This window comes from Aquarana catesbeiana, linkage group LG03 (assembly GCF_042186555.1).
Source record: "Aquarana catesbeiana isolate 2022-GZ linkage group LG03, ASM4218655v1, whole genome shotgun sequence".
Classification (NCBI taxonomy): domain Eukaryota; kingdom Metazoa; phylum Chordata; class Amphibia; order Anura; family Ranidae; genus Aquarana; species Aquarana catesbeiana.
In genome coordinates, this window is record NC_133326.1 from 270,280,747 (window position 1) to 270,308,186 (window position 27,440).

At 41.1% G+C, this 27,440-nt stretch overlaps 1 protein-coding gene across 4 annotated transcripts in view; it reads right to left on the minus strand.

Moving 5' to 3' along the window:
- CNOT2 (CCR4-NOT transcription complex subunit 2) overlaps positions 1–27,440 on the minus strand; it is a 141,004-nt gene that overhangs the window by 11,458 nt on the left and 102,106 nt on the right. For all 4 annotated transcript variants that reach the window (XM_073620052.1, XM_073620049.1, XM_073620051.1 and 1 more), the window contains exons 10-14: positions 24,533–24,689; positions 11,750–11,811; positions 11,486–11,535; positions 9,016–9,116; positions 7,163–7,307 (exon numbers count right to left, since the gene is read on the minus strand). In XM_073620052.1, the coding sequence (XP_073476153.1) occupies positions 7,163–7,307; positions 9,016–9,116; positions 11,486–11,535; positions 11,750–11,811; positions 24,533–24,689 (515 nt within the window). The remainder of the gene's footprint in view (positions 1–7,162; positions 7,308–9,015; positions 9,117–11,485; positions 11,536–11,749; positions 11,812–24,532; positions 24,690–27,440) is intronic.

Genomic DNA, 27,440 nt, shown 5'->3' on the forward strand with positions numbered 1-27,440 from the left:
AGAAACATAACTTGCCCAAGACGCAAACCTGTCATTCACCACTGCAGGGGAACCAAAAGCGTTTTTGCAGCCATCATGTACAATTTTGAGCTTTATAGGATAAAGCATACTGTAAGGCATTTGACTTGTAAAGGATCTTTAGAGAAAATCAGGAAGGGGCACAATTGTATACAGGTGCATCTCAAAATTAGAATATCAAAAAATGAATTTCAGTAATTCAATTCAAAAACTGAAACACTCATTTTAAATAGATGTATCACACACATACAGTGATTTATTTCAAGCATTTCTTTCTTTTAAATTTAATGGTGAGGGCTGTGCTGACTTTGGACTTGAGAAAACACAGTGGACCAACACCAGCAGATGACATGGCTCCCCAAATCATCACGGACTGTGGAAACTTTACACTTGACCACATGCAACTTGGATTCTGTGCCTCGCCACACTTCCTCCAGACTCTGGGACCTCCATTACCAAATGAAATGCAAAATTTCCCAGTCAGTGATGATTTGGGGAGCCATGTCATCCACTGGTATTGGTCCACTGTGTTTTATCAAGTCCAAAATCAGCGCAGCAATCTATCAGGAAATTCTAGAGCACTTCATGCTTTCCTCTGCTGACCAGCTTTATGGAGATGCAGATTTCATTTTCCAGCAGGACTTGGCACCTGCCCAAACCGCCAAAAGCACCAATACCTGGTTTAATGATCATGGTATCACTGCTGGATTGGCCAGCAAACTTGCCTGACCTAAACCCCATAGAACATTTGTGGGGTATTTTATCAAGAGGAAGATCAGAGGCATTAGACCCAACAATGCATATGAGCTGAAAGCAATTATTCAAAGAAACCTGGACTTCCATAGCACCTCCTCAGCAGTGCCACAGTCTGATCGCCTCCATGTGACGCCGCACTGATGCAGTCATTCATGCAAAAGGAGCCCCGACCAAGTATTGAGTGCACACTATACTGTACATGGACATTTTTCTGTAAGCCATTCCGTATTAAAAATCTTTTTTCATTGGTCTTATGCAATATTCTAATTTTCTGAGATACTGAATTTTGAGTTTTCACTAGCTGTAAGCAATAATCATCAAAATTAAAAGAAAGAAATGCTTGAAATATATCACTGTATGTAACACATCTCTATGAAATATACGAGTTTCACTTTTTGAATTGAATTACTGAAATAAATTAACTTTTGATATTCAAAATTTTATGCGATGCATCTGTTTTTATATTTTAGCTACGGCATTTTCTGGGCTTTTTGTAGAACAAGGTCATGATCCTTATACAAAATACATGATTAGGAACCAAGCCAAGAAAGGTTTTTCCAGTGCTCTAAGTATTTGCCTGCTCACTATGCCCTCCCAAACCCATATGTGGAAGGTAGCAGGGTCAGCAACGCAAGCTCTCCATAAAGTCAGTGGTTCAGGGTCCTCTGAACCCTCTGGGGGCCCATGACATATTGTTTTGTTGGAGCCTATTATTCGCATCCTTGGCTCGATCTCAGAACAACTTCCTCCACCACGGATATCCTGCTCCATGTCTGTCAGCAGCCTCCCACCCTCCCCAAATTTTGTCAATATGCTGGCGTATGAGGGTACACTTGAGCACCAAGGAGTCTATATTGGTCATGACAATAGACTTACAGATTGCAATAACTTTAAGGATAATCTGTGCTCTGGGTTACATCTGCAGACACTGGTAAACTAGATCTTGGGCTCTGAAAGGATTCTGCCATAGCGTAGTAGGTCTGCGTAACACCAAAAGTTGTGTGGAGAGCTACAGGTAAGGTGGTGCCTTAGCAAGTGGACAGGCTACGAGGCCCGCTTTTTGGTCTCATTAAAGAGTTTCTGCTTTTTTCTGGGTGGCATATTTTGTGGTTAGGCAGACCTTCTATATGATTTTTAGATCAGCCTTCGCTAATTATCCAGGTGACCACGGTCAACTGAATAGACAAGTAGGGGTAATTTTCCAAGGGTTGTATTTATTCCATTAAAAAATGTGAAATGTGAAATATCCACTCACTTGAGATTTTCCTCACTTCCTGTCATATCTTAGAGACAGAAAGTAAAATAAAATGTTGTCACAGACCGTAATAACAAAAAAAAAATATCTTTGCACGGATTGTGTTGCACAGGTAAAGCAGAACTAACTTTTGTAATACTTCTCTCTGTTTCAACAGTTCGACGCCCATGAGCTCCCTCGCTGGCTTTTCCTCTGGGTGCTGGTCCTCAGACATCTTAATTGCAGGAGTGATGTCATCCCACGCTGCCCAAACAAGCTGAGTCATACTGGCACACAAGTACTGTGCCGGGATGTAACTGGAGCTCCACATGCACAGTTCAGTGCACAATCTACAGAAAGGTAGATTTTATTGCCTGCAATTAGGAGTCTGCTCGCTTTTTTTTTTTTTTACATTTTAGACTTTAGGTCTGCTTTAAGCATGTTCTTTTTGAAGGAAAGGAAACTGGAAGCGCAGTTCATCCAGGCACATATTTTCTCCTAAATGCAAAATGTTATCCATACTCTCGTAGATTTCAATGGGCAATAATATTTTTTGGTCCATCTTTATTGTTTTTATATAAATGAGCTCCTCTGGTTCTTTTCTCTACATTTGCCAGCAGCATAACAGGTTTTGAATCACAGAAAAGCACAGGGAAAGAATTGATGCGAGTGTGGGCTGTTCAGAGTACTAAACTGCATTGCAGCACAGTAAGAAGAAAAAAAAAGAAAAAAACACCCTTCCTGCACAATATTCTCTGCATTAGCACTCATTAAGGAAGGCCACAAGACTGGATGGTAGCAGATAACGCACATTACCTTGCGCAACTGTATGCCTTTACTTCATGGCATGTCTTTTTAAAGTCGATGCAACCTTTCGCAATTGTACAAAGAAAATGCAGGTTACCATGCTTTACATGGAAGAATCATGTGTAAGCATACGAAAATATGTGGGGTGGGGGGTTGACCTGTATAAAACTATATACCGTATTTATCGGCGTATAACACGCACCGGCGTATAACATGCACCTCAATTTAGGAGGGAAGTTGAAGGGAAAAAAACTTACATTTAAATGCCCATCAGTGCAGCCTTGCCCCAGTCCAGCCATGTCAGTGCAGCCTTGCTAGTCCAGCCTTGCCCCAGTCCAGCCTTGCCCCAGTCCAGCCTTGCCCCAGTCCAGCCTTGCCCCAGTCCAGCCTTGCCCCAGTCCAGCCTTGCTGAAGCCTGTGAGCTTCAAAATCGCCGACCGCGATTTGAAAATGGCGCCGCCGGGGCCGAAATACACAGAGCCGGTCCTCGGCTCTTCTCGGCGGCTCTCGTTTACTTTCGGTTCCACTCGGACGGTGAGCGGAGCTATCCGAAACTAGCCGAGTATACTCGGCTAGGTTCGGGCAGCGCTCGAGTGAAACCGAAAGCCGCCGAGAAGAGCCGAGGACCGGCACTGTGTATTTCGGCGCCGGCGGCGCCATTTTCAAATCGAGGTCAGCGATTTTTTCATTCTGACAGCTCCGGATCGCAGGGGATCGGCGTATAACACGCACCCGCGATTTTCCCCTGATTTTAAGGGGAAAAAAGTGCATGTTATACGCCGATAAATACGGTACTTTGAACCACTGCCCAAGTCCATTGTTAATTAGCTGTTTGGGTAGCTGTCTGTACTTCTACAGGCTCTATAAAGTATGTTATTTAAGTAGTAAGAATGAAAATTGCACAATGTAGCAAAATTTTTTTATATGTGGCAATAAAAAAAAAAAAAAAAAAAAACACACCCCACCACAAGCAAAAAACTGCGCTGTCATCCCCACCTGCCTTGGTGGACTGATATTGACCAGTTTCACCATTTCAATGCATGGGGTGGGGTAAAAAACAAAACAAAACAAAAAAAAAAACAAAAACACAGAAATACCTGATCACACACTTAATGACAGGAAGTAAAAAGGTCTAGATAATATTTTTTTTTATAAAACCGATATATAAATACTCTATGGACAGTAGCTTATTTTGTCATAATGTAGTTTTAGTATAGAAAAAATATAAAATTACATTTTTTTTTTTTTTTTTTTTTTTTTTTTTTTTTTTAGAAAATCTGCACTTACAAAAATATAGAGGCCACCATTTCTAACCTTCCAAAAATGTTAACTGAAGTTATCATGCTGATCCAATGCATTTAACACTTTTAGGCTGGGTTCACACTATAGCACGGAGCGGCTCACAGCAGGGGTCCGGTGCATCTCCATTCAGCGCTTCAGGTCCGATTTCAGACCGAATTTTTGGCCGAATTCGGACCTGAAATGGACCAAAAGACGAACAGGACTCCAGTGCAATTCGCACCGGAGCCGTTTCGGAGCGTGAACCGGCTCCATAGAGAGGCGGTCACAATCTCCTGCTATGCGAATTGGATGTGGGGAATCCGCATCCAATTCGCAATAATGTGAACCCAGCCTTAAAGTAATAAATCCATTAGATCAGTAAAGTCAATGATCTGCAACATATCAGGAGTTCAGACTTTACATGCTATATGCTTGTGCAGGGTCCTCGACTGCACTGAATTAATTGGATTGGCAAACAACCCGCAGTGAAATGCAGTCATTGTTTGGTAATGCTTTTATTGCAAATAAAAAAATAAAAAAGTCAAGCGAGGTCATTGGACATATGGTCTTATGTAGCTTATTCTATTTTTTTTTTTTCCTTAAGAGCCCTTGCACACTGGGGCGGTTTGCAGGCGCTATTGCGCTAACAATAGCACCTGCAAACCGCCCCGAAAGTGCCGCTGCTGTGTATCCAGTGTGCAAGCTCAGAGGGCTTGCACACTGGAGCGATGCGCTGGCAGGACGGTAAAAAAAGTCCTGCCAGCAGCATCTTCGGAGCGGTGAAGGAGCGGTGTGTATACCGCTCCTGCCCATTGAAATCAATGGGACGGCGCAGCTATACCGCCGGCAATGCGCCTCTGCAGAGGCGCTTTGCGGTGGTATTTAACCCTTTCTCGGCCGCTAGCGGGGGGTAAAACCGCCCCGCTAGCGGCCGCATACCGACGGTAAAACGCCGCTAATAATAGCGGCGTTTTACCGCCGACGCCGCCCCCCGCCCCAGTGTGCAAGAGCCCTTGCACACTGGGGCGGCGTCGGCGGTAAAACGCCGCTATTATTAGCGGCGTTTTACCGTCGGTATGCGGCCGCTAGCGGGGCGGTTTTACCCCCCGCTAGCGGCCGAGAAAGGGTTAAATACCACCGCAAAGCGCCTCTGCAGAGGCGCATTGCCGGCGGTATAGCCGCGCCGTCCCATTGATTTCAATGGGCAGGAGCGGTAAAGGAGCGGTATACACACCTCTCCTTCACCACTCCGAAGATGCTGCTGGCAGGACTTTTTTTACCGTCCTGCCAGCGCATCGCCCCAGTGTGCAAGCCCTTGGGGCTTTCACACTGGGATGACAGCAGCGGCACTTTCGGGGCGGTTTGCAGGCGCTATTATTAGCGCAATAGCGCCTGCAAACCGCCCCAGTGTGCAAGGGCTCTAACACTCAAAGCAAAGTTCCCACATGAATTGCTTGCCTTATCATGAACAACATAACAAAAATAGCGTTCAAGTAAACTTTGCAATTTAACAACACTCTGTCCCAGCCACAGGTCTTACTATATGCAGCGGACAGTAACTTTACATGAGTACTTCAGTTGTATCTTGCAACATCAGTGGGTGTTTATCAAAGAAGCACAGCCAAAACATTAACCACTTGACCACCGGAAGGTTTTACCCTTCATGACCAGGCCAATTTTTGCTATTCAGCATTGTGCTAATTTAACTGTACGCAAAATAAATTTATATATTTTTTCCATATAAATAGAGCTTTCTTTTGGAGGTATTTGACCACCAATTTCTTTTTTTTTTATTGTAAATGAAAAACACAAACATTTTGAAAAACATGATCTCTTCAGCATTCTGTTGTAAAACATAAAATAAAAGTAAATTTTTTCATAAATTTCACCCAAAACATATTCTTCTAAATGTCTTTGGTAAAAACCAAACTGCGTTTTTTGGGGACACTACTATTGGGGCCACTAGTCTAGTTCTGATCGCGATCAAGATACTGATCTGTACAGATACTATACTAGTAATGGTGGTGATCAGCGACTAATAGGGTGACTGATAGTGTAGAGGGCAATCTGGCCCTACTTGATACTGGCTGGTAGTGACAACACAGTGATTAGTGAAAATACTGTACACAGACACTGTACTAATGGCGTTGGCTGGGTGACCAAGATCAGGAGGGCAATCAAGGGGTTAACTGTGCCCAACAAGTGTATGGGTGCTGCTTTAACTTACAGATCTGGCTGGAGTCTCTTCTTGCTTTGGCCTCATGCACACTGGGCGTTCTTACAGCTGCTTTTTGTGGCTTCAGGCGGTTTTTTATGCAGCCAATAAACGCCCCAGCATGTTATCCTTTGTGGCCATGCACACATAGGCCGTTATCAGCATTTTTTGGCAGGGAAGTTTTCTGGCTGGAAAAACCCCCAGAACTATTGGGTTAAAGAGGAGCTTTAAAAGCTTAAATTGCAAAAAAATGCACCAATTCTGCTTTTATCAGCATTTTGAGCCATAAGCTTTTATAGGAGTAAAGTTTTGCTAAAAAAAAAAAACAAAACCAAAAAAAAAAAAAAAAAAACGCACCACTGAAAAACTAATTTTACAGCGACAGCTTTCTACAGCTAAAGCTACTGGCATTTTTATAATGTCCAGTGTGCATGAGGCCTTTCAGTGCTAAAAAGGTAACCAAGCTGGGAGAAATCCAGCCAGATATGTGTGCTGTGTTAATCAACACACAAATCTCTGTGCTGTGATTGGCCACAACCGTTCAGCAGGTATACAGCCAAAATGATTGGTTGTAACCTGCTGACAAACTCGTGTTGTGTACAATCACAGCACAGGACGCACACATACACTCCTGTAAACCAGTAGTGCACCGAGATGTACAGGTAAGTCTCGGTGCTGCCTGCAAGCAGTAAATGTACTGTTAGCGAATGGCAAGTGGTTAAGCATCGCATTAACGTCTTGACTCCTTTCCCACCTATGAATAGGCACTAAAAGGTGTGAAACGTGTCAAGGCATTTGTGCTTCTAGATATACTGACAGTTCACATGAGAAAAAGATAACATATACCGTACCTTTGCAACTTTCCTCCAGTTAAGACAGTCAAAGAAGTAATATGTTCCCCTCTCGTAGGTGTTTGTTTTCATTGTTGGTTCCATTCCAGGTGCCCTGGTTATCCATACCCGCTCTTCTTTATGATATCTCCAGTCTCTATTGAAACTAAAATGAGAAACACTTTCAGGGATATATTTTGCATCTCACTTTGTACCAATATCACCAGCGTAGTAAAAAAAAAAAAAAAAAAAGTGTTCCATTTCAGCAGTAATACATCATTATTTACAGAAGGACCAGAAAACCTTATAGGCATCCTAAAAATAGTGCACAACCTTCCAAGGCGGGGTTCGGGTATGTGCCATGTCACTGTTAGTGGCAGTGTCCCCAGGGAAATACAGGATTGTTACCTTTGATAGGTTTACTCTGTGATGATAGATTGTGTGCATTATTTAATATGCGCCAACAAATGCGAGTTTTTAGAGTTGGGTTAATAAAAAAAAAAAAAAAAAAAAAAAAAATCGGCATGTGCTTTTATTAACTAAAAAAGCACTATGAATGTCTATGTAAAAAATAAGAGAGATAGAGATGCATATACACACACACATATATATACACACACACATACATCTCAACTTCAATATGGGGTCAATATTGAGTATATGTTCAATTTGGAAAATGTATGAATTGTATGAATTTGCAGCCGCACTGGAGAAGTGTGCTCACTTTCCACACGTTTCATACTTTTTTATAAAAATGTTAGACGTTGAATGTGCATTTATATTTATGTTTTGCATGGCTATTTTGTTGTTGTTTATGCACTTGTGTACATAGACATAAGTGATCAGCAAATGCAGAAAAATAAAAGCATCATCCTTAAAAGTTTTCAGCATTTCAACAAGACATTCTTCAGTCATTATATTTCCACCTGCAATTAGCACGGAACATTCTTGCAAAAGGGGATTAAATCATAATCTATACATGTTAAAAGCATGCGCTAATGGGCAGAAGCACACACAAAATGCATGCAAGCATCAAATATGCAGGTTACCACATACTCATGGGGACAGAGGACTCTAAAATAACATTCCAATCTTGGAATGTTCACAGTACAGTAGAAATAAAGCTGTGGTTAACCTCTTTTGCCATGATAGGTAAATGTCAGTTTGTGGAATTAAACAGTATTGTAAGGCCTCATGAACACACATCGCATGTCTTTACATAGGATTTTGAAAGACTGAAATAGGGTCATTCTGTGCATACACCGGCGACACAAGAATGACTTATTCAGAGCTGACATGTAGACTCTAATACTGTGTAATCTGTGGTGGCACCCCTGGCTAAACATTTAACATATAGACTGAGCAGCAGTGACCAATAGAGCCCCATGTGCGCTGGATGTAAGTTAGCACAAACTATTATATGTGTACAGCGGCAAATATGGTCTTTATGTCAGAAATGTAATGCAGACTTTTCTAGCTTTGGTCTACGCAGGTATATGCTGTGGAGCAAAATAAACCTGTGTGCATGGGTCCATAGGATAGAATAGTGCTGCATTCAGTTCTGTATAAAATTACAGATCTGAGTGCAGATGCCTCAAGTTAAATGAGCTGAGATTTGAGGTTGTGGTGGCATCATTACAATTTTCTATGAATTCAATACTTTGATATCAAGCCCCTTACTAAATTCTTCCAGACTCTGGCCTCCCTCAGCTTCTTCCACATGGAAGCCATAAGAGGAGATTCTAGAAGAAAATTCTAATATATTTATATACACATACATGTTTTTTGCTGTGATCAAAATAAGGAAATGATGTAACAAACCAATATACATTTTCCTATTGTCTGTCTGAAAACTGCTTAATACTTATACATACAGCTCGACTGCGGCTAAAAGCTGTAAAACATCCCCTCCATTCATGTAATAGAGATAGAAAAGAAGATCTTCTCCGTATCGGCCAAGTTTTATTGCAGCCAACTACAAAAAAAGAGAAGTACATTATATTAGTACAATCGTAAGTATATGCTTTTTTTGCATTTACTCTAAAATATTTTTCTTGGAGTCTACTGAGGGGCACAGGAAGTCAATAACTATCGGATTGTACATTACTCAGGATTAACACTAACCAAGTAAAAAAAAAAAAAAAAAAAACCTAATAATTGTAATCAAACCAGGGATATATACACCCCCCCCCCGATCTTAAAACAGAGTGGTAGAACCCGAGTCCCTCAATAGACTCCAAGAAAAGAACAAAAATCCTATCTTCCTTTTTGTCCATTGAGGAATACAGGAAGCCTACCTGTTAGTAGTCCGAGGGGATAGGCAAACCAGCAAATAAACACCGTAAGGTTCACTATAAACAAAAGAAACTGGGGGCTACCTTAAAGGACCTTATATGCTCAAAGTTGGAATCAGATGAAGTCTGGACATCCACCTGGTAGAACTTGAAAAACATGTGACCAGAAGACCAGGTGACAGCCTTGCAAATCGTGGAAACATTAGCCGGATGCCAAAAAACCCAACATTCACCGAGTGAAAGCCCTTCTATGGGACCAGAAGATTGGTTAAATGCGGTAGTAAAGTCTGCTGTCTTTTCTCTTTTTTGGGGTGCCCCCAGGTGGGTTATACCATAATGTACTAGTATTCACAGACAAACTTGCCTGTCAAACCAAGCTCTGCGCTGTAAAGGAACCAGCGGGTCCTGGGCGCTTCCATCTTCATCCGGTCTTCCTTCAGGGTTCAATACCTATGGCTGCTAGATTGGCCGGGCTGTGATGAAGTCACTCCCACACATGTGCACGAGAGTCACATTGCAGTGCCACAGATTGGAGCTGTAAATGTTCACTGAGCAGTGACAGTCGACAGGCAGAAGGAAGCATTTATGACAGAAATGACCGATAAAGTCTCTTCTGTCAAAAATATCCTGTCTATAGGCAATTTTTTTTATTTTAACAAAGTTTTCTACCACTTTAATGGTCCGTCTAAGCCACAAAGCAATGGTGGAATGAGAAGCTAGTTCACCTTTATTGGGACCACCCAGAATGACAGTCATTCTTTCTAAAGAAAGCAGTGGCTGAGGGATAAACCCACACAGCCCAAACTACATCGAGGCAATGGAGAAAATCTCCTAACGAACTGGAGCCAGACAGAAGTATGCAAAAAAACAATGTCCTGGTAGAGGTTAAAGGTTAAAAATGACCTTATGCAAGAAGGAAGTTCTTGCCTCAACACCATCTTGTCCAAGAACAGAAAGGGTTCTTAAATTTTGCAGAGGTGATGGCTTCAGAAACAGTACCTCATCAGTAACAGTGGCAAGAGTTCTGGTTCTCTAATGATTAATGTATCCCTGCCAAGAAAAAAGTTAATCTGGAAGGGACTGGAGAGACTCAGATTGTGTGGAGTGATCAAATCTGTTTAAAGCCCATCTCCGACCAACATTTACACACCTCTCCAGAACCCTAACTCAATCCCCTGCCTCCCATGGCTACCAAAATACCTGGTGTCAGAGTTCAGTGACGTGTTACAGTGCTCTGGTTGCTAGGCCTAAGCACTGCATTATGGAAAGTTACATGCTCATCCATACCCAAAAGCTCCAGGTAGTTGCACTGCAAGCCACAGAAAAAGGAGTGATGGAGGAGTACTAATAGTGGTGAGTAAAAAAAGTGGTCTGAGGTGGACTTCACACAGGGACTGTCACTTTAACCTAAAGTGGAAAGCTGACAATGTTGCTTTAAACCAATCTTTGTCCAACTTTGCGTTAACGTGACAGCACTGGTGCTCAATTGGCCCGGCACTATCACAGAGGAGCAAGGAGGAATCCTCTCGGCTCTGCGTAAATTCTGTTTAGAGTGACTGCACGTTTAAACAAGGCTATCTTTTCCTTGCTTCCGTGACTGAACAAACCAGCAGGAGATCCAAGAAACTGATGTGCCGCTGCTGGGGGAGAGGGCATTAACGCAACTTTGACATCTCGTCTTGCATGAGCAACGCACAGCTTTGCTTTAAGATTCAAACCTAAAAATATCACTTGCTCCAGGCATTGTAGGGGCTTGCTAATACAATTTAACAATTAACTAACCCAACAATTTGTTTATTCATATAACACATTGCACAGGAATGGTTAGGTGCTGATGCAAGTGATCAACATTTTTTGGGGGGGGGGGGTTGGCAAAGTTTACAAAATGAAAAATCACTTCAGAAGGTCTGCCCTCAAATACATGCAAATCATTTTAAGATAAAGGAACATTTGTTTGCACTTACAATTTCCCAAATGACTGCCCACAGCATGCACAGAATTACTGCTTTGCAATAACTTATTAAATCCCACAGTTTGAAGAAACACTCACCTTATCCCTAATGTGTATGTTCGTTAAGTACTCAGAAGGGACGTGGAAATCTAGAGGAAAAGTAAAAAGAATAAAAACTGAACAAAAAAAAATCATTTAGCTCTGCCATCCGGGAGAAGTCTTGCTACATGTAAAAGTAAAAAAAACAAAAATGAAAATCCGAGACCATCAATAAAAAAATAAAAATAAAAGGATCTGGCTTTTTTAGAATAGAAAAATTTTCTTTTATCAAACCATCACACAAAGTAGCCAAGAAAAACATACCGATATCTTGTGGTCGACATGGTGAGGATGCCCATGGCGATGCAAACTTCGGATAAAGATTTCTAGGTTTAAAAACAAAACCAAGATATAAGCACAAAAAAAAACAAAAAACAAAAAAAAAAACAGAACTGCGTCAAATAAAATTTGTGTTATTAGAAGATGAAAAAAAAAAAAAAAAAAAATAGAAAAAGGAGTTGTTTTTGGTGCCAGCGTCTGGGAGCAGGCTGCATTTACCAAAAGGACCAGGGGTCTTAAGTGCCAATCTATGCTTAAGACATACGCAAAGCAAATGCAGATCTGATAGGCACTGACCCACATCAAGCTTGCAGCAAATTTAAATTGGAGAACTGTTGGAAATCCTCATCACTATAAATTGTGCTGGGGTTACTGACTGGGGAAAGATATAAGCCAAAGCATTCATAAGTGCCAGAAGGAGAGGTCAACAATAGCAGCCTACTTGTTTTATGACAGGTTTTCTTTAATCACTTGAGCTCCGGAAGGTTTTACCCCCTTCATAATCACAGCATTTATTGCTATTCAGGACTGCTCTACTTTAACCACTTGCCGTCCGACTTATGTACATATACGTCGACACTTTAAAGATAGATATCTCGGTAACGTCAGCAGCTGCTGCCACAACCAATGTATCCATCTCTCCAGGAGCCAGTAGTGTTTACGATAATGATGGTCTCTGCAGCGGATTCGCCGCAAGATAACCGTTATCGGCGGCGGGAGAGGTGCCACTCCCCTCCCGCCACTCACCGGAGCAGTCGGTGGAGGCGATCGGAACCTGTCCGTGGCCGGGTATTGAGACGAGTGAGGGGAAGATGGCCCCCACCCGTCTCCATATCATAGCAAGGCGGAAGCGACGTCATAACGTCACTTCCGCTCATATGTCTTAAAGGGACATTTTTTTCTATTGCATTTCAGTCCAAATATGAGATCTGAGGACTTTTTGACCCCTGATCTCATATTTAAGAGGACCCGTCATGCTTTTTTCTATTACAAGGGATGTTTACATTCCTTGTAATAGGAATAAAAGTGACCCAATTAAAAATAAATAAATTCAAGTAAAATAAGGAAAAAAAACTCTTTAAAGCGCCCCGTCCCGACGAGCTCGTGCACAGAAGCGAACGCATATGTGAGGAGTGCCCGCATATGAAAATGGTGGTCAAACCGCAATCGTTAGAGCGAGAGTAATAATTCTAGCCCTAGACCTCCTCTAACTCAAAACATGCAACCTGTAGAATTTTTTAAACGTCGCCTATGGAGATTTTTAAGGGTAAAAGTTGGACGCCATTCCACAAGCAAGCGCAATTTTGAAGCGTGACATGTTGGGTATCAATTTACTTGGCGTAACATTATCTTTCACAATATAAAAAAAAAAAAATGGGCTAACTTTACTGGTGTCTTATTTTTTTATTCAAAAAAGTGATTTTCTTCCAAAAAAAATTTGCTTGTAAGACTGCTGCGCAAATACGGTGGGAAAAAAAGTACTGCAATGACCTCCATTTTATTCTCTAGGGTGTTAGAAAAAAAAAATATATATAAGGTTTGGGGGTTCCAAGTAATTTTCTAGCAAAAAAAAAAAAAAAAAAACTGTTTTAAACTTGTAAACACCAAAATCTCAAAACGAGGCTAGTCCTTAAGTGGTTAACTGGCAATTGGACGGTCATGCAATGCTGTACGCAAATGAAATGTATATATCTTTTTCACATAGAGCTTTCTTTTGGTGGTATTTGAGGACCACTGGGTTTTTGACTTTTTTTACATACATGAAAATAGACAAAAAAAAAAAAAAAACCACCACACAAGATTTTCTACTTTCAGTTATAAAAAATCTCCAATAAAATCAACTTTTCTATGAAATTTAGGGCAAAATGCATTCTGCTACGTGTCTGATAAAAAAAAATAAATAAAAATAAATAAAAACCCCTGTCAGATTGGATGGAGAGCATCTGAATAGCAATTTTCAAGTCTTGCCACAGATTCTCAATTGGATTTAGGTCTGGACTTTGACTGGGCCATTCTAACATGTGAATATGCTTTGTCATGTGGACAGATTCTTCCACCTGAGCTGTGAATCTCTGCAGCTCCTTCAGAGTTACCATGGGGCTCTTGGCTGCTTCTCTGATCAATGCTCTCCTTGCCCAGCCTGTCAGTTTAAGTGGACGGCCAGGTCTTGGTAGGTTTGCAGGTGTGCAATACGCTTTCTATTTTCGGATGATAGATTGAACGGTGCTCTGAGAGATGTTCAAAGCTTAAGATTTTTTTTTTTTTTTTTTTTATATAACTGAACCCTGCTTTAAACTTCTCCACAACTTTATTCCTAACCTGTCTGGTGTGTTCCTTGGTCTTCATGATGCGGTATGTTCACCAAGGTTCTCTAACAAACCTCTGAGGGCTTCACAGAACAGCTGTATTTATACTGAGATAAAATTACACACAGGTGGACTATATTAATTAGGTCACTTCTGAAGGCAATTGGTTCCACTAGATTTTAGTTAGGGGTATCACAGTAAGACCCCATTCACACAGGGACGACTTGTCAGGCGACCTAGTCGCCTGACAAGTCGCCTCCCGTTCTGTACTATGGAGCCGTTCTAAGGGGAGCGACGCAAGTCGCTCCGACTTAGAAAAAGGTTCCTGTACGACTTCGGGGGCGACTTGGGGCGACTTGCATAGACTTCTATGCAGAAGTCGTTTTGCAAGTCGCCCGGCCATTCGTTTGCAGGTCGCCTCGCTGAGGCGACCGGCAAGTCGTGTTGCCCCTGTGTGAATGGGGTCTAAACGGGGCTGATAACAAATGCACACCACTAGGGCTGCAACGAACAATTCTTTTTTGAATGATTGATTAGTTGGCCGATTGTTTCGAATAATTGGATAATAACCTTAAAAAAAATGTGGTGTATAATTCAGGTAATATGTCAAATCTAACCATTTGCCGACCAGCCGCTGTCGTTATACGGCGGCAGGTTGGCTCTCTTGCGCGAATCACTGTAGCTGTGCGGAACTCGCACAGTTGCGGAGGGGCTCGCTTCTGCTGTGGGAGCGTGCCTATGTAAACAACAGACAGATCTATTGTTCCCAGTCAGTCATCGGGAACATGTCCCTGGCAGCCCATCTCCCCTACAGTTAGAACACACCTAGGGAACAATGTTAACCCCTTGATCACCCCATAGTGTTAACCCCTTCCCTGCCAGTATCCTTGTTACATTGATCAGTGAATTTTTATAGCACTGATGTAATAATGTCACTGGTCCCCAAAAAGTGTCATTTCGGGTCAGATTTGTCTGCCGCAATGTCGCACTCCCACTAAAAATCGCAGCTCGCCATTACTAGTAAATAAATAAAAAAAAAATTAAAAAAAAAAAAAAAAAAAGCCCTTAAATCTATCCCATATAGTTTGTAGACGCGATAACTTTTGCGCAAACTAATCAATATACGCCTATTGCAAGTTTTTTTTTTTACCAAAAATAATGAAGAAAATATATCGGCCTAAACTGATGAATAAATATGATTTTTTTTTGGGATATGTATTATAGCAAAAAAAATTCTCAAAATTGTTGCTCTTTGTTTATAGCTCAAAAATAAATAAATAAAAAATAGGTGATCAAATGCCACCAAAAGAAAGCTGTTTACGAAACGACACATCAATTTTGTTTGGGTACAGTGTGCAATTGTCAAAGCGAAAAAAATGGCCTGGTCATTAAGGGGGCAAATCCTTCCAGGACTGAAGTTGTTAAAAAAAAAGGCAATTTATTCTTGAATATCTATATGCAGTGGTAAAAATAACCAACTATATGGTTAGAGAGAAAAATCTCTAATCCACTCTGAGAATAACAGACAGAAGAGATATACTGTATGTACTATTAGAGGATGAATCTGGTAAAGATCGACATACTCAGAGATTAAATTTTTTATCTAAAGAAAAAAAAATTAAAGACTGATTTTCAGACAGAACTGTAATATTAAGTATGACAGACTCCCTTTTCATAGGCTGGTGATAAAAACTACCTGCGCCTGCTGTCACTTATGCTGGCCATACAAAAACAAGGTCTTCTGTCCCAAACATTTTTTTAATTTTAAGAACGTTTGTTTGATTTTCAAATCGTTAGTGGGGTCAAATCAACGTTAATTTGCGACCACAGTGACGGGAACATTGAAAGGAGCAGAATAGAAAACTTTCAGACAGTGTATGTGGTTTTCGTTCAGAAATTACATTCATTTTAAAACTGAACGTTAAAAGCAAGAGACATTCTTTCATTCAGCGAATCGATACGTGTATGGCCAGCATGAGGCTCAGTTCACACCTATGCAGTTTGCTTTTGATCTGTTTCTGCAGTGCATTTTGCTATGAGTGTTGCATTTTTTTGGCCAATTTGTTCTTTGGCAGATTAAAAATGCAAATCGCGGCAAAAAAAAAAAAAAAACACAAACATACTACATGCTTTTCTGTATCTCCTCAATTGGAATCTATTGAACCAAAAAAAAAAAAAGTCCTTGATCCTTTCCAAATACACAGCGGCTGAAAAAAAGAATAGATGTAAACGTGTCCCATAGGAAACCATGTAAAATTAACTGTAGTGCGCTTTTGCAAAAAGTACCAAAAAAAAAAAAAAAAACACATAGGTGTGAACCAGGTCTAAGACATTTAGTAGCAGCAGCATGCTTTTTTTTCTGTATCACCTGCCATAATGGGGTTAAAGAAAAAAAAAAAAAAAAAAAAAAAAAAACCTCAAAGTAGCCCTTTATAGTACAAAAAGAGCAGATAATCGCTACTATAAGGGGTTCACTTATACTGTGTATATATAGAGAGATATAGATATAGAGAGATATAGATATAGAGAGATATAGATATAGAGAGATATAGAGAGCTATAGAGAGATATAGAGAGATATAAAATAATAAATACACCCAGAAGTAGGATATATGGGCAGACAGACATGAAGCTATATGGAAGGGAGATATAAATCTTTTATATTAAAGTACTACTAAACATAGTTAGGTTGAAAAAAAATAAAAATAAAATAATAAAAAAAAAAGGTCAAAAAGCTAAAAAAAAGCTGAGACTTTTTCATGGATATGATAATTTTACACATAATGCACAATACTAGTAAACGTTTACTTTAAATGTAATGCTTCAGTCTATCAGCCTCCACCTTCTCTGGGTTCAGATGCTGATCCTGCCTGCACAGAGTCTTTTAAAGTGTTTTTTTTTTTTTTTTTTTCTTTAAGCAACAAACCAGTCATACTTACCTGCTCTATGTAATGGTTTTGCACAGAGCAGCCTTAATTCTCTTCTGGGGTCCCCCGCTGACACTTCTGGCTCCTCCTGCCTTCAGAGAGCCCCAATGGCAAGCTGTTAAGTATGGAGTATCCACCCCTATAGCACGGTAAAAAAAACTTCTGCCTTTAGAACCACTCACTACCTGCCCAGGACTACATGGTCCGATGAGGCATTGCTTCTCAAACATTTACAAGTTCTCAGGCTCTTACTGACATGTATGGACAGTGTACTGAGCTGTATGTGTGCTGCACCGAGTATATGGACATGTATGGAGGTTTACTGAGCTGTATGTGTGCTTCATTGTATTTCCTAATGTGTAAACAAAAAAGGCATTCTGTATGCAGGCCAACTAATCGGCTGACCAATTATGAAAAAAGTTGACAACATCGATTAAGCGATTAGTTGTCTCGGCCCTACACACTTTTCAGATATTTGTAAAAAAAAAAAAAAAAAATAAAACCATTTATCACTTTCCTTCCACTTCACAATTATGTGCCACTTTGTGTTTTTCTATCAATAACATCCCAATAAAATACATTTACGCTTCTGGCTGTAACATGACAAAATGTGGAAAATTTCAAGGGGTATGAATACTTTTTCAAGTGTGTTTTTCTATGTACCCCCTTCACATCACAACGGTGTGATGGTGCAGGGCTGAAAACGTAGCGTGTATCTTTCCACGGCAAACTGGATGTCACCACATGTTACTGCACAGCAGCGCAACGTACTGCCCTACTGTGTACAGGCCTTAAGAGAAGTGTCACAATGTAAGGCTTTGCAAAAAAAAAAAAAAAAAAAAAAAAAAAAATGTAAGCAGTGCAATGCACTAAAATGTGAATTGCACCGCTCGCTACCAAAGACACCAAATGCTGCATTTTACCATGCAGGCTAGGATGAACCTTACCTAAGGGTCATGCAAGTTTTCGGCTTTCTAGTTAAGGCATTTGATGGATGTTAACTGTATATTGTAGGGTTTTGCATAAGGAAAGCGTTAGTGGAGCTTAAGACTTGTTTTTTAAGTCCATAACGTTATAAACAGGGACATGTGCCCTGAGCTGAAACCAACGCACTGCAAAGAAATCAGGTTCTAAACTTGAAGTGAGAGCAACATTTTTGTCGAGCCGATACAGGTAAAGTATACCTATGTCTCTACATTTATGAAAGAGTCAGGAGTCCCAGTTTCCCTTTAAAGGTGACACCAACACAAAAAAAAGGGACAAGCAAGTAAACAAACATGGGCAACAAGAAATACAGGGGGTTTAAAGAACCCGAAAAATATTCTCCAACAGCAGCTTGAAGCATATTTCGACCAGAGCTCACATTAGCTAAGCCTGGAACATCCACCTGTTAGAACTTGGAAAATATGTGAACGGAGGGCCAGGACAACAGACTTGCAAAACTGGGTAACAGATGCTGGATGCTGAAAAGCCCAGGCAACATCTACATCCCTGGTGCAATGGGTTCTGATGGGAAAGGGAGAAACCTTAAATTAGTGCCTGACCAACCTGGAAAGGAAGGCTCTTCATAGGAAAGAGCTGCTTACTCAGAAACATGCCTAACCAATATGATGGAAACCAAGAAAGGAATTCTCTTATGAAAAAGAAGGTCTCTGAAGAGCATAGAGCACCAAGTTGAGATCCTAAAGTGACACAATAGGTCAAATTTGAGGAATTAATGGAGCAATTCCTTGGAGAAAAGCTTGGCTAAGGTATTGCAAGCAGTTTCTGGAAAAAAAAAAAAATAAGAGATAAAAACCATAAACCTGTCCCTTGAGGGTATTCAGGGCCAGACGCTGGTGAAGGCCAGGCTGAAGAATGGCCAAAACACAAATATCAGAGTATTCCCTTTTATTGAACCAGGCAAAGCAAGACTCCCAGGTGCAAAGGTAAATCTTGCAGGAGTTGGATTTTCTTGATCTGAGCAGGGTGAAAATAACTCAGACACCCTTATCGTTTATAACTTGGGATTCAAATGCCCATTAAATCATTGACTGAGAAGCAAGATGGAACAGGCCCTGCACAGCAAGTCTGGTCTGTCTGAAGAAGGCGAGACCGAATATGTCTGTATACCACAGCGCATTCTTTTGGACCAATTTGATTTGAGGAAAATCACCAGGACCCTTTCCTACCTCTATCCTGCAGAGCAGGTGAGGGAGAATCTTCATCGGAAAGAGGGCATAAACCAGCTCAAATGGCACGCAACGAACCACCAGAGCATTTACTGCGAAGGCTAGGGGATTTCTGGTTTTAGCCACAAAATTTGTCCAGCTTGAGAAGGGAGGTTCAATGAGCTTGTAGAAGGCAGGTTCAATGTTGTAGAGACAGTATGATGGCTCTCAGTTCTAGAATATTGATGGGTAGCTTTGTTTTCTGCAGGGATAATTTCCCTTGAACAGTCTGGGAGTTGTAAACTCTGCCCTGCTTTCACATTCCAAGACCTGTGGAGGAATGACATTTCCAGTTGGTCGATCCAATAATTATACTAGCTTGTTTCCATCTTGATGTTGGATTGAAGGGGGTCTGAAGTGAAATTGAGCAAAGGGATCTGCCTCGAAGGTTGCCACCATGAGGCCTAGAACCCTCATACAAAAGCAAATTAAGGGGTGTGCTCGTAATCTGAGTGTCTGAGAGCTGAACCTTGAGAAGGAAGATTCTGGCTTGCTTTTTGTACACTCGGGATATAGAGGAAAGTGAATAGTGCAGGTCTCCCTCAACAAAATGCAGAAAGCCATGATTGGAAATTAGGGAGAGACTTTTTGTATGTCTGGTACATGTGGTACATCTATCACAACTCCTTGAAGTTAGTGCAAGGTGGTCATCAAATCTGCCTTTGTTTGAAACTAGCAGATTGGAAGGCAAAAAGCGATCAATGTGCAGGGATAAAAACTATTTTTTAACCCTTTAAAGTGACAGACTAGACCCAAAGGTCTGGGATGTCCAAGATCAAAACTAGCACAAAGGCCAACATCCACCGCCCCCCCACTCCTAGGAGCAGGGGCTCCCCTTCATTGTCTGGAGTGCTTCTGGAAAGGTTTGGTAGGCCAAGGCTTGTATTGAAAGAAAGTATTAAAAGGGCATTCTATGCATCGAGGTGAAAAACCTCTTGTAGTGCGCTAGCCCCCCGGAGCCCCCCCCCCCTTTACTTACCTGAGCCCAATCGTTCCTGCCCCGGGCACAAGCACACGCGCTCCAGCTGGTGTCTCAGGTCCTGATTGGATAGATTGATAGCAGTGCAGCCATTGGAACGCGCTGCTGTCAATCAAATCCAATGATGTGGGAGCCGGGGCAGAGCATAGTCCTGCTGTTTGTGTCAATGGATGCAGCAGCAGGACACAGGAGCGCGCTTCTCCGAAGGGGCACACGAGAAGAGGAGGAGCCAAGAGCGCCACTGAGGGACCCCAGACGAGGCAGATCGGGGCCACTCTGTCCGAAACCAACTGCTTTAATAAAAAGGAACCTTTAGTTATACTTTAAGGATTGGTTTAGAGGTTGAAATCTATGGAGAACATAAGAATCCATTTCTTTGACTAGAGGTACAAGCCATAGGAGTGAGAGACTTTGTGGGGTAGCCCTCATCTTCCATTTCTCCTACATCCCTTGACCATCTGGTTTTAAGTTGATATGCCAACACGGTAGCAGAAGGGGTAAGGAGGTCGTTGTAAAATATGGAGGAGATCAACTTTTGCGGGTCTGGACCTAAAATCAAGTCTAGAATTAAATGTGAAGGGAGCTGGAATTTGTGGAAAAGAAAGTGAAGGGAGCTGGGAAAAAAAAAAAAATAAATAAAAAAAAGAGTCAGGAAATTGTGTGTGTAGGGCATGCCGCAATTGTAAATATCTGAAAAGCATAAAGTTGGTCAGGGAGAATTCGGTCTTAAGCTCTTAGGTTTTTAGTCCAAGTTCAGAAATAACACGGTGCAAATACACAATGCTCTAGAAATCCAGCATTGCATCAAATGCATGTGTGCATGGAAAGCAGGAGCCCCGATCTTACGAATCGCTAGATCCCAAATTCTCAAATGAGTGCTGGCCAAATTAGATCAATGCATCAATGCTGGGGGAGGGAGCACAAGAAAGGAGGGGGGGAATCCAGAAGCAAGTGGAGCAGTGAGGGGGAGAGGAAGATGCCGGGAGGTATCGGGCGGCAATTACAGGTGGCCAAGGGTGAATGACAAGACTGTCAGCTGAAAGAGGTGGAGGGGAGGGAGAGTAGAGTTTTTTTGACAGTGGCTGGGCAGATTGTATGTAGGACTCCACCCCCTTGGGTGGTACAGACTGGGGGGGGTCTGAGTCCTGTCCACTACAGCAAGCAGGGATGGAAGTACAAGTCCCTACTTGCTGAAGAGAACTACAAATGGGCTGTGCCAAGATGGCTGGGGGAATAGGAGGAATAGCAGTCACCGGTCTTACAAATAGGAAACTACTGGGGATTAATGGTTTAATTTCAAAATCAAGAGGCTATTGAGCAACTAGTGAGGTAACAAGAAGATAAAGGACATTCAGTAAAAGGTGGGCTCTCAGCTGACCCTGGTTGGAGGCAGTGAGGCCTAAAGTGGCAAGCGGGCTACAAAAATCAATATCCTCAATACTTTCCTCCAGATCTTCAAGTAGAGGAGTTTCTGCTGATTCCTGAACAGGGTCGGGGGAAACAGGGATGTGTATGGAAAGCGAAGATTCTAGAAGTTCTAAAAGTTTTCCAAAGCTTTCAAACAAAGTGGTAGAGAAATCCGCTTTTGTCAGACAAGCCGCATGGCTGAGTGGGAAGAGTGTCAATACAGAACATTGCTTTAGAGTAAGGAAACTGCTATCACCCGGAGCAGTGTTCTGGATTTCCTGTAGGACATCTGTGAAATTCATGCTATTAGGTCCTTTAGTCCCAGTTGCCTTGCGCTTGTGATCTGCCATTAAAAAGGGAGGGGATTCCCAAGTGGGGTACGCATGGTTCAAGAGTGCGGAATGGATGGGGTTTTACTTGTCTGGAGAAGGAGCAGCAATAACCCAGGAACTGACCCAATTTCCAGTGACTATGTCTCTGCAGAAGACTGCACCAACAAGCTGTTTGAGATCTCGTCAAAACAGGTGGATTGAAACATGTCATCTGGGAGGCATGAAGCAGTTACCTTATTATTCTGAGACCAAGTCCAAATAGGAAGGAAAAAACATTTTTAAAACTACTCTATGAAAACTTAGAGACAAAATTTGATTGACAGCAGTGGGAGCCAATGGCTGCGCTGCCATCAATCTAACCAATCAGGACCCGAAACAGAGGCTGGAACTGGTGTGCTTGTCCCTGTTGCTGGAAAGACCGGGTTCAGGCAAGTAATAGTGGGACTCTGGGGGGGGGGGGGGGATTGCTGCATCACAGGTGGTTTTGCACCTTAATGCATAGAATGCATTAAAGGTGAAAAAACGTGAGGGTTTACAACCCCTTGAACACAGGATCCAGTGCCCAAAGCAAACATTATGGGCCAGTGGGGTCTGAGTATAGTACCAGGAGGTACATAATCAAGGGCAAACAATCCAGAATCTGCTAGATAGCAAAAGGTAATAAGCAGTCAAATGTTGATAAAAAATGAAGATGAAAAAAACCCAATAGTTAAAAAAAACAAAAAAACAAAAAACAAACACACACACCTATCCGGGGGAAGAACAGATCTAACTAAACCAAAAGACACTAGTAAAAAATGCACTAGGGGTGGCCCTAACAAACATTTTTGCCACAGTTAAAATCATCCAAAAGTGAAAAAGTAACAAAATATAACCCTTGGTCCAGGAACACCAGTCCAGTACGATTAGGATATAAAAGCTTTTACAAAACAAACTTTATATTGGCCCCCACTTCTGACACTTCAGGGAAGGCACAACATCCCAGCAGTGCATTCTCCCTGTGTTTTGAGCACCCAGAATGGATGAGGCATGGGGACATCACCTATACCTCCTGGGCACGTCTGAAGTCGGAACTGGGTATTTCGCAATGGCCTTTTTGTTTTAAGGTGAACAGGATCCTGATATTCCAGTTTGCTGACAGCTATTCCTTACTAGAAAGCTTTCAGCAGATTTTAACACTAGCTTGTAGAAACTCCTAAAATACACACAAGAAGGTTTCAGATCATTTTAGTTCTATTAGAAACCATTATCGTGCTTTTGTATAAAGGCAAAGAAAAAAAAATCAACTAAAAAATACTTTTTACACTATAAATCTGAAGGTCTCTTGATTCAAAGTGATTTGGTGTCAAGTACAAATAGTATGTAGTCATTGTGCTTTTAAACAATCAAACTTCAAAGTATTGAAGTAAAATAAAAGGTCATCCGTTCATATAAAGCTATGCAACGAGTCGTGCCCAATGCCACACCAGCAAAAAAGATGTAATTTTAAAGAAACTAAGAGCTTTACTTCAAAGCTCCTTTATAACTAGAGGCAGTTCATACTAGTACTTAAAGAATACCGGTCTTGATATATCTTATATGTCTTGAAAATACAGGCTGCCATTGATGCCCTGTATCTGAAAATGCAATTTACCTGGGAGGCCAGAAATGATAGGTGTACTTTCAAATTTTTGGCAATGATAAAAGTTTCCAACTTATATACAATACATTACAAAGTCAGGCACTACTAAATGCAACCCATTCAGGGCAAAGTTACAACTAATACTTACCTCTCCTGCACTTCTCTGCGGGCACAGAGTAACACAGTCCGGTATAAGCTCAGTGCTAGAGCTCAAACAGGACTAAGGACAATCCCCTGCCCTGGTACACAGGCCTGATCATTGATTGCTTTAGTGCTGAGCACTGCATTGTGGGATGAATGGGAAAGGATAATTTGCTTCCCCACACCCAGAAGTACAGTGTATGTCACAATGTGCTGGAGAGTGTCGGAAAGGTAAGTATCTGTAAAGGGGAGGGTAGACTAGTTGGCCTTGACGAAGCAACATGGTAGATTTAACTTCAGGAAGAAAAGAAGAAAAAAAAATACTGAAACTCACAATTCATGAAAAAGCCTACTTTCTAAGCTTCTCCCTTCCAGTCTGTCATACGTCCTAGAAACCTGACATAGAGAACCAATAGGGTGCTAGGGGGCAACACAGATAGTTCTTTGAGAAACAGTCTATTTAAATTAGGAATAGCTATTTGTTTACAGCAAGAAGGGAGGAAAAAAAAAAAAACTGGGTGTTGAGCATCATGATCAATAAAAATACACTTTGATAAATTCTATTGCAATCAATCCAGTTAAAATATTCTCAAAAAGCATGTATACAGAAAACATTTATAAAAACTGCTAATTTCTTTTGGATTTTAAATATATACTTCAAAGAGAATGCCTATAAACACGGTTTAATGAACATTTTATTTTCCAGACTTGGCACAGACTGACAAACATTTTTTTTTTTTTTTTTATGCAAACCAAAATATATAGATACACAGACATCATTAGCAAAAAGCACAAAAACGAAAAGAAAAAAAAAAAAACAAAAAAAAAAAAAAAAAACTGACTTACTCTGGAGAGTTGAGATTGAGGCCTAGTGTTGTCAAGTCACTTCCTAACGCAAGATGTACCATCCCTGGGTCTGTTTCAGCTGCCCTGATGAATGTTAACAAGCCAATCATGCCAAACTGATCTGTCACCATACCTTGAGGAATGTTGGTAACGCGGCCTGGACAAGACATACCAGCAATCACAATTAGAAACATCTAACAAAATATTTTTCTCAAGAGCTTGAGGTCCTGGTAATTAAAACAGGACAATAAGACATGACTGTGTAGATAATTAAAGGGGTAATAAACTCCCAAATCAAAAATGTAATAATATTACAGCTTACCAATCATTGGAGCTGTTGGCTGCATTAGTTTTCTTTTTTAGGCTTCCCCCCCCCCCCCTCTGTTTTCACCGGCCAATAACACACCTTCTGTATTAGAGTGCCTACACTCTGGATGAAACAGACACCTCTGGACAGCAGCATTGTCAGTCTGGGGGAAGGGGAGGGTTAGATCTAGCAGGTTTTAAGTGCACTTACAATTTAAAAACTCCAGTTAACACTTTTTAGGCAGTTACAGCAACAATTTTTTCCTCCTTATGGGATAAAGGTTTTATATAAAAGTTGATAACCCCCATCAGTGGAAAATGTTCTGTCTCAGCCACAACTGCAGGACAGCTTGCTCTGTTGAAAAATAAAACAGACTTACTGGCTGGATGACCAGGTGAAAATAAATTAAAGCCTAAAAAAGAAAACAAATGCAGCCACCACATCTAGAAAGTGGTAATCTACAACATATTAAAAAGGTTTGCTTTGGGGTTCAATACAGTTTTAAATAATTTAACAAAAAGGAAAGCCTCAGTTTAAATGCTGGTACCAATGTGTTCTGTAAGGGCCTTTTAAACTATGTTCAGGGTGGTCTCAGTGTTCTGGCATTTAAAGAGAACCAGTCACCACTTTTTTTGCAAGACTATGAATATTCAGGTCTTAAAATTAAAATATCTATACAAGCTTTCTAATAAGAAATTTACATTGGTCACCTTATTCAGCTTTATGTATTTGGACTCTACCTCCAGAATCAAGAGTGAGAGGTCACCAGAAGCCTAACAGTTGCTATGCTCATCAACTGCTTGACCTTCCACACTTTTTCCAAGCTCCTGAAAATGAGTAATAGTGCCACATAACACGGCCCTAAACAGCATTTGTTACTGTCACAGTTCTACACATGCATGCTTTGGTTGGTTGATGTAGAAGATCAATGCAGCAACAGCACCTAAGACATTCATAAATCTGCCAAAAGTATTTAAAGAACAGCCCTATTGTAAGGCACCAAAGAATACACTAGCAAAAAAAAAAAAAATACATTTGATTTAATTGTGCTTTAAAGTAAAGGGTTACAAGACCCCTCATCAATGGATTTAAAGTATGCATCAACAAAAATAATTCCTTTCAGGAATTCTGAACTCTGGTACAAACCAGGAAGACACACACACACAGTAACTTAAAAACAAAATCACCACAGCGAGCACAGTGACTCACAGCAAAGAACTTTATTACATCCTCTGCATGTGACCAAAGTTTTCTTCTCTCCAAATGTGCTAGATTGGAAGAACAGATGCACACAATGTGCAAGTTTGAACGCTCTTCTGAAGAGTATGGTTACAGGTAGGATGAACAAATCCGCCTGGGTTCCATTTGCAGTTTACAGCTAACCCCATTGAAATCCCGTTAAATTGTGGCCATTTGTAGGGCTACTATACAAGCTAGTGACAGCAACAGGCATGAGAGACCAGACCCTGCCATGGGGAACATGTACCAATGCCAAAACTGAAAAAAAAAAAAAAAAAATACATAACTGCATGGCTGCTGTGAGAGCAACCCTATAGGGCTAGGTTATACATTTTTTCAGTTGATTGGCACCTGTGACAAAGCTAACCAGGGGCAAAGGTTATGCATTGCATACTGGGTAATTCTTTATTTCTGGTAAAGGTTTTTGGCCTAAAGCTCCTGGGGATTCGCTGTGATGCATCATAAGCCAACGAGTATGAACACAATGGTGGAATGTGGCATTCCAGGCAGAAAGCTGAATGTTTAAATACATAAACTGAATAATGTGAACCAATAATTCAGGGTACGGTCTATAATGGAAATACTTTAAAAAACAGAAAATCTCCAACTCTTTGCTGTGAACTTGTGAAACTGGATTTTTGATTTGCCTGTAAAATACTGCACAGTACAGGACGTAAGTCTTCGCATTCATAACAAACAGATGGCCTATTGTCTTTTATTCAACCTTACCAACTATGTAATTGGGTTATATGCCACACCTTCAGATGACTGGACACTGGCCAAGCCAATCAAAACGTTAACATTCACACAATGCAAGCCTCAGTTTTGTAATAAGCAATGTTAGGACCAAGTCACAAAGAAGAGGGTCCTGTATTCTATACTGTACTCCAGAAAAAGGATTTTACAAGCAAGTCAAAAACACAATTTTTTTTATCCTACAGCACAAGTCTTCATATTCATAAAAGATGGGTCACCCCAGAGCAGTAAAATAAGTGGACAGTAACATGGCAGCCAAGATCTTCAACATACAGACCAACAATGGCCTTAAAGTGAATGTAAACCTTTACGTATACCCACTGAAGTGAATGGCCTCAGGCGATACACAGATGAAACAAATCCTCCTACATAAGCTGTACATGCATCGGTAGGTTTCCCCTACATCCAAAGTGCAAAATTTACACGTGATCTCTCAGCTCTGAGAAGCAGGGGCTGGAGAGCTGAAGTTACATCAGTGAGGAGAGTTCTGACAGCTGATTGGAGAAAAGAGACACACCCCCTTCAAACAGCACACAGGAACAGAACTGAGACTGTCAATCACAGACTGTGCCCTCCTGGCACCATTTCTCTTAGCCTCAGGAAAAT